A 19,138-nucleotide genomic window follows, 5' to 3' on the forward strand; every position below is an offset into this window, starting at 1 on the left:
CCACTTTCCTGTTTTTATCCCCCGCCCCCTCCCCATAACACACTATTCTCTATCTCAACCTTGAAGATATTAATGACCCTGCCTTGGCAGCCCTCTGCTATGAAGAATTAAATTGCTCCTCTTTGGATTAAATGTGCAATCCCTTATTCTAAGATTAAGCCTTTTGGGGCTTGACTCCCCAAATGAGCAAAAACCACCTTTCTGCACTTACCTTGCCAAGCCCCCAAGAACTCTGCAAATGTCAATTAGACCATCTCTCATTTATCTACATTGCAATGAGTAAAGCCCAAACCTACTTAATCTTGCCACATAACAGTCCCTCCATATCTGATATCAGTCCAGTGAACCTTCTCTCGACTGCCTCCAACATTGAGAGATCATTCCTCAGATAAGGGGTGCAAAATGGTTCACGATATTCCAGCTGGGCTCAATTAATGCCTTGTATAGTTTGAGCTTTATTCTCCATTCCCATTGAGTGGAAGGTCAACATTCCATCTGTCTTCCCTGTTAACCTGCTGAATTTGAGAGATTCATGGCCAAAGGCTCTTAAATCTCTGTTCTATAACTTTCTGCAATGTTTCTCTATTTAAATAAGATTCAGCACCTCTATTCTTCCTAGCAAAATGCATAATCTCATTTGTATTGCACTGTCAAATTTTTGCCCACTCACTTAACTTGACCACATTCCTCTGCAGACTCATCACCCTCATTACTGCCTTCCCAACTATTTTTGTGTCATCCAAGAACACTCCCTTTCATGATACAATCATATATATTTTATAAGGACTAGCACAGATCCCTATGGCACTCCAATAGTTATAGGTTACCATTCTCTAAGAGCCACCCTTCTCCCAACCGTGCCTTTTACTAGGCGGCCAGTCTTTTATCCATGCAAATATCCAACCTCCAAAACCATGCGTTTTTAATCTTAATTTACCTAATGTACGGTACCTTATTATTAGGGGAGATGGTGGCCTAAAAATAATATTGCTGTCCTGTTAATGTTCTGGGGACCTGGGTTTCATTAAAAGCCTGGAATTAAGAGTCTAATCATAACCGTGAGCCCATTGTTGGGAAAATGCATTAATGTCCTTTAGGGAAGGAAACGGTCATCCTTACCAGGGGAGTCTGAGAGACATGTCCTTCAGTCCAACTCGTCTATGCCAACCACATATCCTAAAGTAATCTAGTCCAATTTGTCAGCACTTGGCCCATATCCCTCTAAACCCTTCCTATTCATATACCCATCCACATGCTTTTTAGATGCTGTAATTGAACCAGTCTCCACCATTTCCTCTGGCAGCTCATTCCCCTCTCACCCTAAACCCCATGCCCTCTAGTTCTGGGCTCCCCCACCTCAGGGAAAAGACCTTGTCTATTTATCCTATCCATGCCCCTCATGATTTTTATAAACCTCTATACGGTCATCCCTCAGCATCCGATGCTCCAAGGAAAGCAGCCCTAGACTATTCAGCCTCACCCTGTAGCTCAAACCCTCCAACCCTGGCAACATCCTTGTACATCTTTTCTGAACCCTTTCACGTTTCACAACATCCTTGTGATAGGAAGGAGACCAGAATTGCATGCAATATTCCAAAAGTGGCCTAACCAATCTCCTGTACAGCTGTAACATGACCTCCTAACTCCTGTAACTCAATGCTCTGACCAGTAAAGGAAAGCATATTTTCTTCACTATCCTATCTACCTGACTCCAGACCCACAGCAATGTGGTCGACTCTTTTAGATGCAGCAATTGGCAATAAATGCAAGCCCAGCCAGCAGCACCCTCATACTGTGAATGAATTTTTAAAAACTCAAAATCCAAATTTACATCTAGTTGAAATAAGCCCAGTTGCCCAATCTATCCTCATAAAACAATTCACTTATTCCAGGTTTCAATATAGTAAGCTCTTCTGAACTGAATCCAATGTATTTACACCCTTCCTTAAAAGGAGGAAGATCTAAACGTAATATACTAATCAAGATTTTATCTTATCAACATCCTCATTTTTATGGTCTAAACAAAGGATAGCATTCTATTCGCTTTCTCATAACTTGTACATACACACTAACTTTATTGACTCATACACAACAACATTTAAATCCCACTGCACCGCAGAATATCACAGGGATCATTTAAATCATACACTGCTTCTCTATTCTTCCTGCCAAAAAGTGAACCCCAAATTTTCCCACACACTACTCTATATTAACACCAATTCATGTACAACAGTAACTCTTCTTCACAACACACTTTCTGACCTACCTTAGTGTCATTTGAACTCAGCTGTGATTCTTTTGCTCATCCAAGTCATTGCTGCAAATTATCAGAAGGTGAGACCTCTGCAGGACTCCACTCAGACAATGACCCATTCGTGCAGTCTTTTTTGGCAGTCAGCCAAAATGTATTCTATGCAAGTTAATTACCCCATACCTGGGTTTCTATTTTCCACAATATTCTTCGAGATAGTGTGTTATGAAATGAATTCCGGAAATCCAAGCACAGTGATCTCGTAGCACCCTTTATTAACAACACATTACCTTCAAATAACATCAATAAAAATTGGTTGAATGCAGCTTCCCCTTTGGCAAAATCATGCTGACACTTCTCAATTACCTTGAATTTTATTAAGTACGAAGTCACCAACTCAAATGAGCGATTCTACCACCTTCCCAATGACAGGCGTCAAGCTAACTAGCCGATAATTTCCCATTTTCTGCTTCTCTCCTTTTCTGAAAAAAAGATGGGGCACATCTGCTACTTTCCAGTCTGATAAAAAAAAAATTCTGAATATGGGGAATTTTGGAAAATTGCCAATGGGAAATTGACAACCAGCTCATTAGCAGGAGAATCCACGTTTCGGGCATAAGCTCTTCAGAGATGAGATCACATTCCTGACAAAGAGCTTATTGCCTGAAATGTCGATTCCCCTGCTCTTTGGAGGCTGTCTGACTTGCTGTGCGCTACCAGTGCCACACTTTTCAATATCAGCAGTCTTCACTTTCTCAGAGATCAGAGAATGAAGTCCATCTGAATCTGGAGACTTGTCAATCGACATGCCTATCAGTTTGCTCAGTACCCACTTCCATTTGGATTATAATTTCACTAAGCTCCTCTCTCCCGGATTTATAATCATTTCTGGATTTTTTTTTAATAACTTCTCAAGTGAAAAGTTAAAATTTGAAGACAGACCTTAACGGCTAACCAGAGAATCAACGAACAGCTAGTTCCTTTGTCTTTAGGAGAACAAAAGTCAACTGCAATGTACGTGCCTGCCTCCCATAAGGGCCTTTTCTCTCTTACTCCTCTAAGCAATGCTGACTGCTCAACTAGACATTCTTAGTTTCCCTGCTCCTCCCACCAAACCTTGTCCAAAATAAATGCCCTCAATAAACACTTCCAAAAAACTCAAAAGAACTCTGCAACAGAATAGAGTGGCTAGGTGACAAAAATAAAGTATGCAAACACTGGAGATTTTAAACACTCTGCAGGGCTGGCAGGATTTGCAGAGAGAAACAGAGTTAATATTTTGAGCCCAACGGAAGTCTTCATCGGAACTCAAAGTTCGAAGATTCATGAAGGTTGAGTAATAGGGAATGTAGATAAAGTCAACAAGGGCCAAGCTGTTGTGTAACATTAGAGTGCTTGGTCAGCACACAGAGTGGAAGAAAAGGAATGTGGAAGTGTCAGAATGAAGTAAGAGTGCCTCTGTTTGGAAAAAGCTAAAAATCACAACACCAGGTTGTAGTCCAACAGGTTCATTTGGAAGCACTAACTTTTGGAGCAGTGCTTTGAAAGCCAGTGCCTCCAAATAAAAGCCTGTTGGACTATGACCTGGTGTGTGAATTTTAAATTTTTTTCTGCCCCAGTCCAACACCGACTCCTCCACATCTGTTTGTAAAAGCATGGATGAACCTTGCCAGAAAGTCAAAAGAAGTAGCTCAGTAATGAAATATAAATATTATAGGAGACCCGCAGAATCAACATTAACAGTTTCAGTGACAGCAGTTTTATTATAAAATTAAGTATTCCAGTCTGCTCCAAGAGGTTCAAGTGCCAGATCCCCCAATTTAGAAGATCTACATCCCCCAATTAACATACCATAGAAGAAAAAACTAATTACTATTCATTCACAGCCATGATTCCAAAGCCACTTTAAAACAAAAAAAAAGGTCATTATCTGTGCAGGCACAATGAGATTAGATGGCGAGCCTGGCCCTTGACTGGACCCCAACCAGAGCAATGGCTTCTAGTATCCGCTCACACCTAACGGGGTAGAACATTAGGTCAAAACCTCTTCAAAATCAAGAGCTACTTACATAAGGCAGAGCCAGGACTGCTGGTATTGAACACCAGTTGTGGTTGCAGAAACCCCTTGAATAGTGTTTGACAGGAGATGTACTGAAACACAAACACAAAGCTGTGATTAAATTATTTCACAGCACATTATGGGCTGTTTGGACTGCAGGCAGCTTCACTTCTCCTGCAATGCTCTACTATAGATTAAACCTCTAAAAATATTCTGAATAAAATATAAAACTTTTGAATTTTTGTACTCCTTTCACAGCGTCAGGATGTCTCAAAGCCCTTTATAGCCGCGGACGTATTTTTGTAGCATCGTCACTGTTGTAGTGTAAGAACTGGCACCTCCCACAAACAGCACTCAACAGAATTTGCACTTCCATTCTTAATAGTGTTCGTTGAGAGATAAACATTGGCCAAGGTATCAGGAGAAATCCCAATATTGACTGCTGTTTCCTACACTGCAATACCTACACCTCAAAAGGTCATTGTTGTAAAGTATTTGAAATGTCAAAAATTGACAAAAAAAGTGTGTTGATCCATAAGATTTTGCCGAAGCTCCTTTTAAAAAAAAATGCCAAAAACCAGCAGGTGAGAGTCGGTTTAACAGCTCTGTTTATAAGAGTGTAACACTCCCTCACTCTTGCATAATCGCGTGGTATCATTCCTCTAAATTATGTGCTGAAATCTTTGGAGTCAGCCATGAACACAAAAACTAACTTCTCATCAGTACAACACAAGCTTCCCTTGCAGAGAACTAAAGAATGCCACATGAGGAATCCAAGTCTGTAAACGCTGCCCATCACTGCAGTCTATTCAGGCAAGCTTCTCACTTATTAACTAGCTTCCCTATTAAATAGCTACTGGATGGGGGAAAAAAAAAAATCAATGGAAGAGTTTGAACATTGTCCTTTCACCTCGAAGAAAACATACTCCCAAAATCAATGCAGGAGAAATAGTGAGGATACAAACCCCCTTGATCCTACCACCACTCCAAAGCCTCTCAATTTTGCCATCATATTTTTGTTTTTAATTTCAGAATAATGTCATTGCATTTTCTAAAAGGGACTGAGCTGCAACAGAATACTTAAAGTTAGCATCTTATAAGAATAATTATTTTGCATGGGAATGGTGCATTTCTCTCAGGATTACCTAGCCAACATCTATACAGCGACTTTAAAATGGTAAAACTTCTCAAAGCATGTCTCCCAGGAGAAAACCAACCCAAATTAGACACAAGAGTTGCGTGGGAGATACGGAGGATGGTCAAAAACAGTTATGTTTAAAAAGGAGGAAAAGGAGGCAAGTTTTAGGAAGCAATTCCTCAAGCTCCAAAAATGCACTGTCATTTCTTTACATCGATGTGCTTGGACATTCAGCCTAAACATGAATCTATTACAACCTCAAAAAACACCACTTTTTTTTTGGTAGGATCTAAAAACGTATATCCTAGTTGAAGCAAGCTGTACAGCAAATAATGCCGCATTAGACATATAGTCCTACAATAAAAAAAGGTTATTGTGGAGTCAGGGGAGAAGGAATGGAGATACACAGCTGGAACCAACAACACACATGAAAAAGTACCCTATACCCCAAGTGGAGAAGACCAATAACAACTCTTTGAGGAACTCACAGGAAGTGAAGCTAAACTGTTGTGCTGGATGCTCTGGTTTCATTCTTACAGTGATAATCACACAGTACCAGATAATTCAGACAAAAAGGCACTAGAGAAGGTTGAACATTCAAATGTTGGCAAGACAGAGGCAGATAACAGAGCATCGCAGTTCAAGACATTAGCTAGAGCGGATCTGGTATTGAGGAGCCTGAGGCAAACAGGAATTCAAGCAGAAATGGTGAAAAAGTTGAAAAATAGTCACATGCACAGAAACTACAGAAAGGCAAGAGAGAGTTTAAACATGGACAGTAACTGGGAAGTCAAGAAGGTAGAAAGTTCTTTTTTTATACGTGGATGTGCAGAGCTTTGAAAGGGAGAAGTTTGGTTGAAGAAATCTAATTTGTGCAGTTCAGTTCATTACCTAAATAAACCAACCAGATGCAATTAACTGTGCACAAGACGCATACAAATTTTCACCCTTTCATTTGAAGGTAAGAATATAGAAGCCACACACAAGTGCTGAAGACTCTCAAATATTTGAGGAACAACTAAAGGAGGAATTAAAAGAATGAAAACGGACAAGCAAACAACTTGAGATTGTTACGTGTGGAGCAGCAGCTACAAAGAAATGGAAATTACAGAGCTTTTATTCCATTTTCAAGGTTAGAAGTGTATGGAGAAAAGGAACAGAAACCTTTGAGTAACCAACCCCCAGCACAACAAAACTGGCTGTAGATTCAAGATGAAAAAAAATCAAAAGGTGAAGAACAGCCAGTCAGCCAAGATATTGATAGTGTTGAATCAAGGACATTCTTCAGAATGAATTCACAAGTCGATGTTGATAACACATTACCACTGCCTTCTTGCAAAGTGCCCGAATCGGTGAATAAACCAGTCATGACGTCATCAAAGTTAGAATTGGGCTCGGCATTTTCTGACTCCTCAGTGACGTGCTTGAGCATCTCTCGCAGAACATCGTCCAGTGACAAAGCCGACACATCCAACAGGATTCGGGCCTTAGCCAGAAATCCATCCAAATCTCTGTGAGCTCGCACCTCCTGCTCAAAGTTCTTCAACTTCAAGTACTGTAGGGGGAACAAAAAACATTAGTACAGACAGACACTCTCACACTCTCACACTTCTCTCTCAAGACATCAAAGTAAGGGAAAAAAATTCATGTGCTTTTTTCCCCCGTTATCAAATGTCCTCCGGGATTTTCTGATTCTGTGCAGAGTACATTGCCACTGACAACAGCTGCCCCACAGCCAATTAACAAATCTGAGGAAAGTGGGATAGACTTGAGACAGTACTTCCTGCCTCAGAGAGCTACTGGTCAGTTTGGTTTGAAGAAACACTCTTTTCCTTAAGTTTCACATTTTGGGTGAAGATTAACTGTGGATTATCCACTGGTAAAAACAATGATGCCAGACAAGGAACCAAGCAAGTGGACTGTACTGCAGGAAAACAAATTGTGGGCAGAATCAGATAGGAAAATGGGTTTGAGAAATGGTCAAAAAAAAAATCACACGACACCAGGTTATAGTTCAACAGGTTTATTTGAGAGTACAAGCTTTCGGAGCCCTGCTCTTTCTTCAGGTGTTAGTGAGCATTTGAAAAATGGATGAACAGAAACTGAGTACCCTCTCCCTGCCTGTTTTTTCTTTAATTTTTCTCAGAGGCTGAAAGTAAACAGCCAGCAATAAAATAAAATTAGAGAAATAACTATTCAGTATAAATAGAAGATAGTTTCAGATTTCACCACTGCTGAAGATAACATGACGTCTATTAAAACAACAATGGTCTCAGGTTGAAATACAGCACAAGGATATGTTTAAAAATCGCACATTTCTGACTTTCCTTCTTTCCAGATACACATTTTTTTTTGTCTTTACAACTTTTGTGTGTATGTTTCAAGGCACATTATTATTTTTCACAACAATAGCATGCAATTAAATTCTCTGTTCAAGAAAATTTCACTGTATCTTTAATATGAAAGTTTTATTGCAGTGTGATACAGTGACATACTAAAAAAAAAGTGTTGCAAACAACTAAGGGATAAAGATGACAGGAGCCTAATCAGCTTTCCTCGCCTGGTCAAAACACATTCTTATACTTATGGTCCACCTCAAAACTTAGTCCCCAGTCTATTAAAAATAGAGATGGGAAAGGATCCCAACTATATAAAAAAAACACAATGCTGAAGAAAATCAAAACTCAAGTTAAGATTGAGAGTTCAAGAGGATTCTTCTTCAGAACTGAAAAAAGTCGTCTTTGGACTGAGTCTCTCCAGCACTTCCTTTTATTGTTCCAGCAACTGCAGTACTTTACTTTTTATCAAATTTCTCTACCAGTCAGCACATGGAACAGTCTTCCGGACTTGGCAGCTGGCATGCACATCGATCTGAACAACTGGAACCACCCTGACTGGGACTGAGATGCCAGGTGAAGAATCTGTAACAGGCATCACAGCTGGCTTGGCTCTGTTACCCGGTTTCTATCATGGTGGCCTACCCATCAGGCCATTGTGCAGTGGGCTCCTACAGGATGCAACAGCCAAATATAAACAGTCACCAGACTGCAGCAACACGAAGATCAGTGTGTAAGAGAGAACAGAGTGCTTTCCCTGCCTATGTATCTTTATTCAGGGAAGCTAAATAAGTTGTAATTAAACAGAGAATAGTGAAGAAAGCTGTAACACCAAAAGGGATTTTGTGTTTGTGTACAAGTATCCCCAAGATACCAGCTGAAAATGTGTTGCTGGAAAAGCGCAGCAGGTCAGGCAGCATCCAAGGAGCAGGAGATTCGATGTTTCGGGCATAAGCCCTTCTTCAGGAAGAAGGGCTTATGCCCGAAATGTCAAATTTCCTGCTCCTTGGATGTTGCCTGACCTGCTGCGCTTTTCCAGCAACACATTTTCAGCTCTGATCTCCAGTATCTGCAGACCTCACTTTTTTCCCAAGATACCAAATATGTTAGAAGTTGCATACAGGCTTCTGACCAATGGTCAGGATGTGGGCAGAAAATAAATCAGGAGATCAAAAAAGGTATGTAAGGAAGATACTATCACAATAATCATGGGGGATTTCAGCATTCAGGTGGACTAGAGAAATCAGGTTGACAGCAATCTCAAGAAAACAAATTAGTGGAATTTGTACAAGATTGTGTTTGGAACAGCTTGTGGTAGAGCCGAGAGAACAGGCAATTCTGGATTTGGTGAGGTGTAATGGGACAGACTTGATGTTAGGAGCTTAGGGTGAAGGAACCCATAGGGGTTAGTGACTATAATATGATAGAATTTGCCCTGCAGTTTGGGAGGGAGAAGCTGAAATCAGATGTAACAATATTATAATTGAGTAAAGGCAACTACACAAGACATGAGGGAGGAGCTGGGCAGTTGATTAGAAGGGGAGCCTAGCAGGAAAGTCAGTGCAGCAGCAATGACAGGAGTTTCTGGGGGGGGAAATACAGGAGGCACAGCAGAAATTCATCCCAAGGATGAAGCAGCATATTAAAAAAAGGGGAGGAGGAGGAGGAGGAGGCAACCATGACTGACAAGGGCAGTCAGGGACAGCAAAAGAGAAAGCATAATGTGGAGAAGATCAGTGGGAAGCCTTTAAAACCTGAACATAACTTTAAAAAAAAGCAAATAGGGGAAAGATGATAAAATGAGTATAAACTAGATGATACTATAAAGAAGTGCAAAAGAGTTTGTTTAGATATCTAAAAAGTAACAAAGAGACAAGAATGAATATTGGACCGTTGGAAATTCTGGAGAGGTATTAATGGGAAACGAAAGGAATGCATCGGTTTTCACATTGAAAGACACCAGTAGCACAACAAACTTTGCGAGAGTGAGGGGACAGAGTGGCCATTACTAAGGAGAAAGTGCTGGGGAAGCTAAAAAGGTCTGAAGGTGGACAGGTCACCCAAACTAAATGGGCTACACCCCGGAGTTTTGAAAGGAAATTGTTGAGACATGAGTGGTGATCTTTCTGGAATCATGGAGAGTCCCAAAGGACTGTAAAATGGCTAATAACACCTCTGTTTAAGAAGGGAGACAGGAAACTATAGACTAGTTAGCCTAATCTCAATCATAGGTAACAATTTAGAGTCAAAAAGTGTGATGCTGGAAAAGCATAGCAGGTCAGGCAGTATCAGAGGAGGACAGTCGATGTTTCGGGCTTGAGCCCTTCATCAGTGGTTAGCACTGCTGCCTCACAGCGCCTGAGACCTGGGTTCAATTCCCGACTCAGGCGACTGACTGTGTGGAGTTTGCACGTTCTCCCCGTGTCTGCGTGGGTTTCCTCCGGGTGCTCCGGTTTCCTCCCACAGTCCAAAGATGTGCAGGTCAGGTGAATTGGCCATGCTAAATTGCCCGTAGTGTTAGGTAAGGGGTAATGTAGGGGTATGGGTGGGTTTCGCTTCGGCGGGTCGGTGTGGACTTGTTGGGCCGAAGGGCCTGTTTCCACACTAAGTCTAATCTAATCAAACAATTTAGAGCCTATTATTAAGGATAAGAATGCTGGGTACTTGGAAATGCATGGTAAAATAGGCCATAGTCAGCATAGCTTTATAAAGGGGACGTCATATCTGATAAATATGTTAGAATTCTTTAAGGAGGTAATGATAAAGTTAGATAAAAAGAGCCAGTGGACTCTATTTGGATTTCCATAAGGCCTTTGACAAGGTGCCACACAGGAGATTGCTAAATATGATAAAGAGCCCATGGTGTTAGGAGCAAGATAATGGCATGGTTAGAGAATTGGTTGAATGGCAGAAGGTAAAGAATGGGGACAAAGTGGTCTTTTTAGGGATGGCAGTCAATTACTCCATTTTATAGATTAATAATCCTGAAGGAATGGAGGACCTTGCTGCTAAGTTTGCAGATGACAAAAAGATAGGTGGAAGGAAAGGTAAAGTTGAAAAAAACAGATGGGTTGCAGAAGGATTTGAACAGGCTGGAAGAGTGGGCAAAGATGTTTGGCACTTTTGTAGGATGAATAAAAGCAGACTATGTTCTAAACAGGCAAAGGCTTCAGAAACCTGAAGCACGGTAGGGACTTAGGAATCCTAATTTAAGATTTTCTTAAGGTTAGCAGGTTCATTTGGTAGTTAGGAAGGTACATGCAATGTTACCACTTATTTCAAGTGTGCTAGAATACAAACAGCAGGTACATACTGTTGTGACAGTACAAAGCTTTGGTCAGACCACATTTAGAATACTGTGAGCTGTATCTAAAGAAAGGATGTACTGACCTTGGAGGTCCAGAAGTGGCTTATAAGAATGGTCCCAGGAATGAAGGACTTAACATAGGGAAACTCTGGATCTATACTTGGAATTTAGAAGGATGAGGGCAAGCCTGATTGAAACTTACAGAATACTGAGAAGCCTGGAAAGAGGAAACCTGGAGAAGGAACTTCTACTTGAAGGAGAGACTAGAAAATGGACGTAAGGAATATTGGATCAGCTAAAGTACTGAATATGGTGCAAACTTGAGATAAATAGCCTTGTCTTGCTCATATGCCTATGGTGTTATAATCTTTGCTAAGTTTATATTTCTAAATATAATTATATTTATGATTGGGGGACCTGGAAATGTAAGTGAAGCCAGTTGATGAGGTGCCACACAAAACGTTAACATGCAAAGTAAGGGGCTAGGGATAACAGATCAGCTTCAACAAATGATTGGCTACCCAACAGAAAGCAGAGAGAGTCAGGATAAATGGGTCTTTTTCCGGTTGAAACGTTGTAACTAATGGGGAGCCAGAGGGTTAAGTCCTTAGGCCCCAACTATTTACAATCTATTTGAAAGTGACTTTGATACAGCGATGGAAATATGATTGCCCTGATTCGTACCAATTTGGTGCAACGTCTCTCTCAGTCTTCAGTCCACTTCTGGCCAGCAGTCAGAGACATACAACATGGACACAACTCTTCCTCACAACTCTTCCATACAGACTAGGTTTCATATACTGAACTAGTCCTATTTTCCTGCATTTGGCTTATATCCCTCTATAACCTTTATTACTTACATACCGGCCCAAGTGTCTTTTAAATGTTGTAACTGTACACGCCATTACCATGGGATCTCTGATATCCTGGTTCTTGGCAGAGGCAGTAATGCAGAGACTCGAACAACAACTCTGTCAACCAGCCAACCCAAACTTTGGGTCCGCTACGTGAACGATACCTTTGTCATCACTAAATGAAGCAAATTAGAGGAAACCTTCAAGACCATCAATAATACGCTTACTGGCATAAAATTCACCAAAGAGAAGGAAAACAACAACAAACTGCCATTCCAAGATGTCGCAGTAGAGTGAACAGCCAGTGGGGAACTTCAAACCAGCGTCTACAGGAAGACAATGTATTCAGACCAAATATTGAACTGCAGAAACAATCATCCCAACAAACACAAACGGAGCTGCATCAGAACATTATTTCAATGAGCCAACATGCACTGCAGCACAGAGGAACTACACAGAGCAGAGGAAAATCACTTATACAGTGTATTAAAAAAGAATGGGTACCCAATAAGCACAGTCCGCCGATTTCTCAGCAACAAATCCAAACAAACAGACAAAATATGTCCAGAAACCCTAGCCACTCTCCCCTACAAAGACATCTCTGAAACGGCTGCCAGACTACTCAGACCCCTTGGCATCATGATAGCCAACAAGCCCACCAACGCATTAAAATTGCAGATAATGAATTTGAAAGACCCTATACAGCAAAACTAATATCATTTACAAAATACCATGCAAGAACTGTAACAAACACTACATTAGACAAACAAGCAGAAAACTAGCCACGAGGATACATGAACATCAACTAGCCACAACCTACTCTCACTAGTATCCTTACATATGGATGAGGAAAGACACCACTTCGACTGAAACAACACATCCATCCTAGGACGAGCCAAACAGAGACACGCACGAGAATTCCTAGAAGTGTGGCATTCCAACCAGAACTCGATCAACAAACACTGACTTGGATCCCATTTATCACCCCCTGTGAAAAAGAATAGATGACATCACCACAGGAAATGGCATCATCAACCCAAGGAAACCTAAACGCATAAATAGAAAGTGGGCCATGCCACCAGTGCTTCATCCGGAGGCTCACTGATTTACCTAGTAAGGTGACAAAACGTCTGAAATCGAACCTTCCAGCTCAGCGAGCAAACCTACATTCAGCACCTCTACCACTTCTTCTGTTGTCTCTTGAAAGCCTCCGAAATAACCTAACAGCTTACAGAGTTACCAGGGAAATTGGAACTAAAAACCACACTGTGTGATGGTGGATAACCAGCACTTTCAAAGAACAATTGATTATTCCATTTCATATAGTTTACAAAATGTTAGGCATGATAATACCTGACGCAATCTCTGGACACGTACTTGGATTTATACCCGAGCTGACAAAACATTTCCTCTATACAAACACAGTTGACAACAAAACACAGCAAGGTTCAAACTTGACGCTGTTGAGGGAAAAGTACTGCATACATTATCAGACAACATCTTCTGATTCTTTGAATCATTTTTGTCAATTTGTCCGCTGGAATAGAAGATCATAAGACCACAAGACATCGGAACAGGAATAGGCCGCTCAGCTCTTCGAGCCTGCTCGGCCATTCAAAGCGATCATGGTTGATCCAACATTCTGATACCTGCTTTCCTGCATTTTCTCCTTAAATCTCCCCTACGAGACAAGAAGCCATCTCATCCTTAAATTTCCACCGGGACTCTGCCCTCAGAGCCCTCTGTGGCAAGGAGTTCCAAAGACTTAACCTCAGAAGAAATTCCTCATCTCAGTCTTAAATTGGTGCCCCTTTATTCGGGAACTATACCTTCTAGTCCACAAGGAGAAATATCTCCTCAGCATTTGCCCCTCAAGCCCCTTGAAGAGTCCTTTTTGTTTAAATGAGATCACACCTCATACTTCCAAACTCCAGTGAGTGAACTGAACAGCCTCTAATGAAAAACATTTCCTTTAATAAGTGAGCCAAAAGTGCTCATAGTACACTCGGTCTGGATTTGGATGAACCAGTGTTGAACAGGAGTGGACAAGGTCAGAAGTCTCATGGCACCGAGTTATAGTCCAACAGGCTTATTGGAAATCACAAGCTTTCGGAGCACTGTGCCTTTGTCAGATGAAGACCCTTCACTTCCAAAAGCTTTTGATTTCAAATAAATCTGTTGGACTATAACCCGATGCCATGAGACTTCTGATCTTGTCCACTGAGTCCTACAGATGTGGTCCACCAGCATTTGTATAGTTGGGGTAAAACTTACTGACGTTATATAGAGTTACAATTAGATAATGTTCAATAGTACATTATTCTCCTAGTCGCTCCAAAATTCTCAGCCCAAATTCAAAAAGGCTCACTGGATTTGAAACTTTACCTCTCCACAGATGTTACCAGACCTGCTGAGTTTTGCCAGCACTTTGTTTTTTTTCCAAGTTGGTTTACAAGTAGGCACAAGATAGACAACTCTCCTCGTGAAGCATTGTATATGATTTATGACTTGCTGTGGCACAACTATAAGTACATCATCTAATTTAATATACAATGGGAAAATCAAACACTGATTAGATACGTTAACATGCTTTTTGTATTTCCAATTAAACTTCACGCAAATAAGACCACAAGACATTGGAACAGGAATAGGCCGTTCAGCTTTTTGAGCTTGCTCAGTCATTCAAAGCGATCTTTGTTGATCCAACATTCCAATATCTGCTTTCCTGCGTGAATAATAAGACCAATAGAGACAGGATCAGAATTAGACCATTCGGCCCATTGAGTCAAATTAAGTTGCAATGAAGATAAATTTACATATAGATAGGATAGGCAAATGGTCCAAAGCTTGGTAAATAGAGTGTGAGGTTATCCATTTTTTCTCAGAAGAATAGGAAGGCAATTTATTATCGAAGTGGAAAGAAAGGGGAGGCGATGGTCTAGTGGTATTAATCATGGACTGTTAATCCCGAAACCCAGATTCAAATCCCACCACAGCAGATAGTGGAGTTTGAATTCAATAAAAATGTGGAATTAAGAATCTAAAGATGACCATTGTTGTTTGTCAGAAAAACTCATCGGGTTCATTAAAGTCCTTTAGGGAAGGAACCTGTCATCCTTACCTCATCTGAACAAATGTGACTGCAGACCAACAGCAAAGTGCTCGATTCTTAATTGCACTCTGGCCTATTAGGGACTGGCAATAAATGCTGGCCCAGCTAGCGATGCCCTCACCCGTGAATTAATGAAAAAAACACTTCAAGTGCTTTGGCAGAAGAATCTGGGAGTCCTCGTGCACAAACGGCCATGCATGTAATAAGGAAAGCAAATTGAAATTTTGGCATTTATTGCTAAAGTAAGTCTAAAATAAGGGGGAGTGCTACTTTGGTGAGACCATATCTGGAGTACTGTGTAAAACTTTGAAGCCCTTAAAGGGGGATACAGCTGTATTGGAGAGGAGATTCATTAGATTCATTTTTGAGACAAGGGCTTTAAAAGAAGAGTGATCAAGCGTTTTGGCCTATACTTTTGGGTGTTTAGGTGAACAAGAGGAAATCAGATAAGAATATAAAACATTAAAGGGGATTGACAAAGTAGATGAAGAGAGGATGTTTCTTCATATTGGACAATCTAGAATGAGACATTATCGATTTAGGATTAGAGTTTACAGATTTAAAACAGATAAGGAGCAATTACTTCTCTCAAAAGGGTTGCAAAACTATAAAATTCACTACTTTGGAGTGCATTGGATGCTGGATCACGGAATAAATTTGAGGAAGAGATAGACAGATTTTTAATTAGTAATGGGTTGAAAGAACTTTGGGGACAGGGCAGAAAAGTGAGTTGATGACATCAGCCATGACAGAACAGACTCAAGGGGCTAAATGGCCCACTCCTCCTACAAATTAAGTTCTTACGATCCTCAGGCACATGACCCTACAGAATTTCAGAGATCAGGTCACGTTTTGTGCAATTTCAGGTTTTCTGTTATGGAATGGTGTACAATTGCGTAGCAGCATTGGGAAGGAGCTGTGAAAGGATAATTAGCCTCCAACACCAAAGATCATGCACAAAACAGAAACTGCGCAATGTTCTGTGACTCAGTCACCATCAGGGAAACACAGCAGGTCTCCGTTAGAATTAGAACATACATCAACACGGCACAGGAGAACAGGCCCTTTGGCCCACTATGTCTGTACTAACCATGATGTCATTTTAAACTAACCCCATCTGCCTGCACATGGTCTGTACTCCCTCTAGTCACTGTATCATTTATATTCATGTGCACCCATTATAGAAATATGGGAAGACAAGCAGAGTAATGGGACAAAACTGGATGGATCATTCAAAGTGCCAGCACAAGAACAGAGGAATAAATAGCTTCCTTTAGTGCCATATGGTTCTACAATTCAAATACTCCTGTTCCTAGAGGCAGGGGAACTCTGGCCCAGATTTTTGCATTCATAGCTCCTTTGGAGGTTTCTTTTTTCAAAACAAAATCAAAACATGCCATTTCTATTTGCGACAGTCAAGGCTGTATTGCATCATGATGTAAACAGATTCTGGCACTATCCTCTCACAAATTGCTCGGCAACAATACAAAACCAGTCCTGTTACACACAGCTCTGGTTAACCTCCTTGCACTGATAATAAAATACAATTTAAAAAAGGTCTTTTAATCAGAATTCTCTACAATGGCTTTTAAAATAACTCCTGATTGGAAAATGACTTGCAAGGCCACGTATAAATGGGCATGATATTTACAATCACTAGAAAAGGAGCCATGCTTTAGTACAACTTAAACATACACACACGTGCAAAAAACCTCTCACTCCTTTGACTATTAAGGAAAGTCTCCTATGACATTGAGTAGCAATAAGTTGGACAGTGCAATGTCAGGAGATGAAGATGTTTTATAGGATGGAGATGATGATATGATGATATTCCAAAAACAATACATAGAAGATTTTGTGCTCAAGGGATGGAACCCTCTGCATGCAAAACTCCTGGGAGATCCCTTAACATATGCTCAGAGGATATTAGCAAACCAGAGAGAAAGCCCACGACCGCAGTTTTGCTCCAAGTCAGTTATGGACACAGTATGCCTGAAAAGACACCAATACAAAGCAAGTGGATGGCTAAAATGATCTACCACTGAGCTCAATGCTTGATAGACCACAGGTTCCGTGTAAAGAAGTTACAACAATCAGATTTGGAAAACCTGCAGTGACAACATACTTCTGGCAACCAAGAATCAAATTAAATGAAAAACCCCTGGCTCTCCTCTGTTCTGCCACTCTGCAGCAAATATTTATGGCACAGCATCAAGCAGAATTAAAAGCCAGCATGCCAGCAACATTTATCAGTAGGAGTGTAATTGTTGAAGCAAAAAGAATATAAGAGAAGTCAAAACAACATTTTAAAAATAAAATGCATCAGGAATAGCCAACATACATATGATGGGTCATAAGGGGCATGGGCATTCTTATGTGGGTACCAAAAACTTCAAGGCTGGGGGGAGCTGCAAAGACTGTAGAAACTCTTTTCAGTCATAACTGGAACCCTTTTATTCCCCTAAGCAGTGACAAAGCAAGTCTCAGTGCCCTACACTCTCAATGTAACATAATTTGATTTTGGCATTAGTGACTACAATTCATATTTGCGCACTACACATTTCCAAAACAGGAACTCCACACGCCAGTAGCGATCATTCCACCACAGTGCTCCCCGCTGCAGGTTCATCTATCCCAATTACATGAATGATCAGTCACATCGCTCAGAGAGGTGGGCAAGTCACTAACTTTGGCTGAAACACCTCCTTCTCTCTCTCTATTCACTGGGTTTTTATTTTGAGGGACAGCAACACAATGACTTATTCTCTCAGATGTAAAAACAAATCGCACCTAGCTTTCAAAAAATAAAGTTATTCCTTAATTTGATCCATGGATCCCTCTTTCAAACAAAACAAATAGGCAAAGTCAGTAAGGTGACTCTGATAAAAGGAATGTAGCTTTAGTCAGGGACAGTACAGTGATAGGAGTAAGTGAGGACTGCAGATGCTGGAGATCACAATTGAGAGCGTGTTGCTGGAAAAGCACAGCAGGTCAGGCAGCATCCCAGGAACAGGAGAATTGATGTTTTGGGCATAAGCCCTTCATCAGGAATCTGGGGTAGGATCAGGAGTAGGCCATTTGGCCCCTCAACCCAACTCTGCCTTTCCAACAGAATCATGACTGATCTGACGTTCCTCGCCACCACATTCCTGGTTTACTGTCCACAATCCTCAATTCCCCTGCTGATGAGGAATCTATCTCAGCCTTAAATATACACAAGGACACTGTGCCCACAGTTCTCTGTGGTAAATAGTTCCAAAGACACTCAATCGCTCAAGAGAAATTGATCATCTCAGTCTTAAACTAGCACTCCTTTATTCTGCCATCTGGTCGTAGACTCTCCCACAACAGGAAATCTCCCTTCAGCATTTACCCAATTGAGCCCCTTAACAATTCTAGATGTTTCAATGAGGTCACATCTCATTCTTCTAAACTCCAATGAGAGCCCTAACCCGTTTACCCTTTGCTAATAAGACAATTCTTCCATTATGGGGAATCATCCTAGTGAACCTTCTCTAAACTGCTTCCAATGAATGATACATTTCCTTAATTAAGGGGACCAAGATTGCTCACAATTCTCCAGACGTGGTCTCCCCACCACCTTGTATGGTTGCAGTAAGGGTTCCCTAATCTGCTACTCTAACCCCCAAGAAATAAGGGCCAACATTCCATTTGCGTTCCTGATGACCTGCTGTACCAGCGTGCTAGTTTTCTCTGTTCTGTGCACATGTACCCCCAAGTCCCTTTGTCGGTATTTCAATAATACTGTTCCTTCAATTCTTCATTTCAAAATGAAGAGCATCACATTTTCTCACAATGTATTTCATGCGCCAATGTTTTGCCCAATCACAAACCATTAATCTCTCTCTGTAAACTGACTCCTCTTTCAACCTTTAGGGCAGCACGGTAGCTCAGTGGTTAGCTCTGCTGCTTCACAGCACCAGGGAAGTGGGTTCGATGCCCTGGGGCGACTGTGTCGAGTTTTCAGGGTCTCCCAGTGTCTGCGTGGGTTTCCTCTAGTTGCTCCGGTTTCCTCCCACAGTCCAAGCAGAGACAGGCAGAACAAGTACCTGGGAAATGA

The 19,138-nt window shown here is 41.1% G+C and overlaps 2 protein-coding genes across 2 annotated transcripts in view; both read right to left on the bottom strand.

Annotated features, from left to right (window-relative positions):
- slc4a11 (solute carrier family 4 member 11) overlaps positions 1-7,695 on the bottom strand; it is a 104,071-nt gene extending 96,376 nt beyond the window's left edge. Inside the window, exons 1-3 of the mRNA XM_060833250.1 lie at positions 7,678-7,695; positions 6,772-7,003; positions 4,321-4,402 (exon numbers count right to left, since the gene is read on the bottom strand). Coding sequence (XP_060689233.1) covers positions 4,321-4,402; positions 6,772-7,003; positions 7,678-7,695 — 332 coding nt within the window. The remainder of the gene's footprint in view (positions 1-4,320; positions 4,403-6,771; positions 7,004-7,677) is intronic.
- Positions 7,696-8,396: 701 nt separating this feature from the next.
- Positions 8,397-19,138, bottom strand: part of LOC132817745 (solute carrier family 4 member 11-like) — a 61,887-nt gene continuing 51,145 nt past the window's right edge. Inside the window, exon 5 of the mRNA XM_060828278.1 lies at positions 8,397-8,455. Within this exon, the coding sequence (XP_060684261.1) occupies positions 8,426-8,455 (30 nt within the window). The 3' untranslated portion in view covers positions 8,397-8,425. The remainder of the gene's footprint in view (positions 8,456-19,138) is intronic.

Source organism: Hemiscyllium ocellatum, chromosome 1 (genome assembly GCF_020745735.1).
Source record: "Hemiscyllium ocellatum isolate sHemOce1 chromosome 1, sHemOce1.pat.X.cur, whole genome shotgun sequence".
In the NCBI taxonomy this organism is placed as follows: domain Eukaryota; kingdom Metazoa; phylum Chordata; class Chondrichthyes; order Orectolobiformes; family Hemiscylliidae; genus Hemiscyllium; species Hemiscyllium ocellatum.